The 3,732-nt window shown below is 38.2% G+C and overlaps 1 protein-coding gene across 1 annotated transcript; it reads right to left on the bottom strand.

Annotated features, from left to right (window-relative positions):
• Positions 1–1,941, bottom strand: LOC124909582 (isocitrate lyase). The gene is made up of 3 exons (XM_047450249.1): positions 1,912–1,941; positions 212–1,814; positions 1–116 (listed from the first exon to the last, which is right to left on the bottom strand). The coding sequence occupies exons 1-3, from the start codon at positions 1,939–1,941 to the stop codon at positions 19–21; spliced, it is 1,731 nt and encodes a 576-aa protein (XP_047306205.1). The 3' UTR covers positions 1–18.
• Positions 1,942–3,732: the final 1,791 nt, after the last annotated feature.

Here is a 3,732-nt window from a genome sequence, read left to right as displayed (position 1 = left end):
CACGCTTCGCCTTTCTCCTTACATCCTCGATTTCGCAATCACGACATCACCGTTCACATGCATATCCGATGCTCCGGTCCGAGTCCACGACTTCTCGAACTGCTCCTCCGTCACCCCTACGAAAATAAAACATATGAGATATGGGTCTCGATCGCGATCGCGAGACATGGATTGAGACCCCAGCCCAATAAAATATAATGTTATTTTTTACCTTTGCCCATGGCTGCGGTTGAAGAGATGCCCCCTTGAACTGTCTTAAGAACCCTATCATAGTAATTAGCACCAGACCACTTCTGATGAGCCAATGTATCAACACCATGGTGTCTTTCCTCTCTTTGAATCTTCTCGACATAAGCCAACATTCCCCGACGAGCATAATCCTTTGCGAAAGTGTCGGTAATGAGTGCGTCGGCATGAAAACCGGCCAAGGTTATGAACTGCCAGCAATAACCCAACTTCGCAATCTTAGGAATGAAATCCATCATCTGTTCATCGTTCATTCCCGACGCATCCCAATTGAACGAAGGCGATAGATTATACGCTAACATAGTTTCCGCCTGTCGTGATTTCATGCCATGAGAGAACTTCGTACACTCGACTAAATCGGGACTCGCAGTCTCCATCCATAAGATGTCCGCATGGGGAGCAAACGACCAGCCTCTAACGATCGCCGCCTCGACTGAGCCGCGGAACCGATAGAAACCTTCTCTCGTTCTGGGTAGGTCCCAGTCCCAAAACAGGTTCGGGAGGCCGAGTTTTCCTGCGAGCTCCCGAGCCTGTTGGTTCGATAAACATTTCTCGAAACTAGATTGGTTCGTCCATTCATTTAGTCTCCTACTCTTCTCGATCTCGTTCACCGGTAACTCGCGGATGGCATCCGCCACGCATTCGGAGTACGTCTTCAAGTTCGCCATCTTCAACCAGTTGTCCTCGAGGGCCTGGAGCTCAGGCCCCGACTTCCCGAGAGACATGGCCTCCGACAACAATTCGGCCAAACCCTTCCCGTGCAGGTTCGGATTCGTGCACCCAAGGACAAACTGATGGTCCCGGGTGTCGACGTTGCTCTGAATGAGCGTCGCCGCAACAGCGTCGGTCCTCGCGACAAGAACCGTCTCGACGCCCATCACGTCGAACTGAAGTCTAGCTGCCACAAGACGGTTAATGTGTTCGCTAACCGCCACGAGCACTTTCCCCGCCATGTGACCGCACTTCTTCGTCACCGAGGACTGGTCCTCGATGTGGACACCTGCTGCGCCGCGTTCCACGAAAAGTTTGCAAAGCTTAACCGTGGCAGTGGCCCCGCCGAACCCGGTATCTCCATCGGCGATTATCGGTTTAAGATAATCGATGAAAGGCGTCCGGGCACGCTCCTCTCTCGACATACTCATGCGAGCCTCCCGTTGTTTTCGGTCGTGGTATTGTTGAGCGAAGTAGAGATGTTCGACTTTGTTCGGAACGGTGTCGTATGGGTAGTCAGCTAGGTCAGGTCCGGGTTCGTTCGTGCTGGTGTGAGTCGACGAACATTGCCAACCGGAGACATAGATCGTGTCTAGATGTTTAGCCATCATGGTAACTTGAACAGGGTCTAGGGCACCGAAGGTTCGAGAAGCGGTTCCGTTGGCTTGATGGGTCTTGAGTGTTCTCCATAGTTTCTTCGCAAGCTCGTTGGAACCGTACGATTGTCGAAGACTTCCACGGAGAGAAACCACATCCCTAGCGGAGTAAGGGCGGCGCGTGAGTTTAAAACGATCGGAATTCCACCATGTTTGAACTTCTGCAACTTCACTTTCAAACCTCCCTTCTTCTTCCAAGATCTATACATACATAATAACATCAAATTTCTTGTTTTTGTTTTTCAAAAAAGCAATTAAACAAACATGCATGAATCATGATGAAGAAAGAAGAACTAACCATGGATGGGACAGAGAAAGATGCAGCCATTGTTTGTGAATTTGTAAGAGAGAGAGAGAAAAAAGAAGTATTGATTATACAGCAATGGTGAGGTTTCTGGTAATGCCAAGTGCTCTTATTTATAATCAAACACAACGGGTATTAGGGTAGAGATATTGACACAGGATGGGGGATGGTGGCAACTAATGTCAGAGGATAAGAGAGAAATTTCAAAGGAAAAAACAATAATGAAACAAATATCGAGAAATAATATTTGTTATGGTTTTAGATAAAATCTTATTTTTTTTCATTTTTCTTTATATTCTCACTTTACCAATCCTTATTATTTTATTATTTTGTAGATGAAATATATCATTTTCATATATCCTAAAATAAATTTATTATAAGTCGGAAATTTAATTCAATTTCACTTTTATTATTTTTAATAATTTTCTCTAGTGGTGGATTTTTTATTTAGTATTGATTTTCAGTTCATTGTTATTAATTAATGATGAGAAAATTTTAAAGAAATAAAGATACAAACTAATAATATATGAGTAATAATATATACAGCACATTCGCATAGCATCTACCTTATTTGAAAAGAAAGAGAAAATATTTTTCTATGTCTTGTATTTTTTTTTAAGATTTTTTTTCTCTTTCTTTCCAAATGAGATAAGTGTTGTGTGAAGGTATTGTATAAGGGTGATGTATGTATCATTACTCATAATATATATAGTTCTAATTGACAAATTTAAAAAAATAAAATAAAGATTAGTTACTTTTATGTTGAAACTTATAAGTGAGAGATAAGACGCATGAACTCGTGTCTTCAAGGTTAAATGTATCATTTAATCGAAAGATGGTTGTTTAAATTATTCTTTTTAGGTTAGATCTTGGTTCCCTTTTAATTTTATGTTCAATGGGTCCCTTTTAATTTTGTAGGATCTAACTATTTTCCTTAGAATTTAAGTGTTTATTAGTCTTTTATTTTGTCTTTCATTTGCTTGCTATTGTTTTGTTTCTTCATTGTAAAAAGTCTTTATTACTTTCGTCATGCATCTTGGTTACCTTTGTTTAGATGTCATGTTAGCATATAGGCATCTGTCTTTAAAAAAAATTATATGGTACCTTCTAAAAAAATATTGTCTATCATAATTTATTAATTTTGCATTTTAATTAAATATATATATATATATATTATCAATTTATGCGACTCATATAATTAAATGTACGTATATATGTAAACTATTATAATTTCTTACTCGTAGATATATAAGCTTTTATAACAATTTAAAAAAAAAAAAAGAAATAAACTAATCCATATTCCTCCACTATGTGACGTGTTTAGTCGGTGTGACGGTGTGTGAAATCTAATGAGGTGTAGTTTGATTGATTTAAGGGAGACATATTTATTTTAGGCTTGTGTCATTTATTTTAAAAAATTATTACTTTTACTAAATGTCATTTATTTTATTTTTCTTAATAATAACAATACAGAAAGGATTGTAATTATCCAAATTAAATTTATTTTTATTTTTATTGGATATAGTTGATTGGAGTGATCCAATGGGGGGTGAAGCTTTTATTTTTAATTGCAGGGGCAAAGGTTGAATTGGCAACTGATGTGTTAAGATGAATAACGCAATTTACGAGCCTTTGTAACCTAATGGCGACACGTAGATAACACAAATATGACGTGTCATATTTCTAATAATCTTATCTATAAGATAATAGTGTGGCTGCATGTATATTTGGACAATAGTCAATGAATTTTATTGGGTAAATAAAATAAATTAATTATTTTAAATTAATTTTATTTTAAAACTTTTATCTATTAAT

The sequence above is a fragment of the Impatiens glandulifera genome, chromosome 7, assembly GCF_907164915.1.
Source record: "Impatiens glandulifera chromosome 7, dImpGla2.1, whole genome shotgun sequence".
Taxonomy (NCBI): Eukaryota; Viridiplantae; Streptophyta; class Magnoliopsida; order Ericales; family Balsaminaceae; genus Impatiens; species Impatiens glandulifera.
This window is presented reverse-complemented; position numbering and strand designations above follow the sequence as displayed.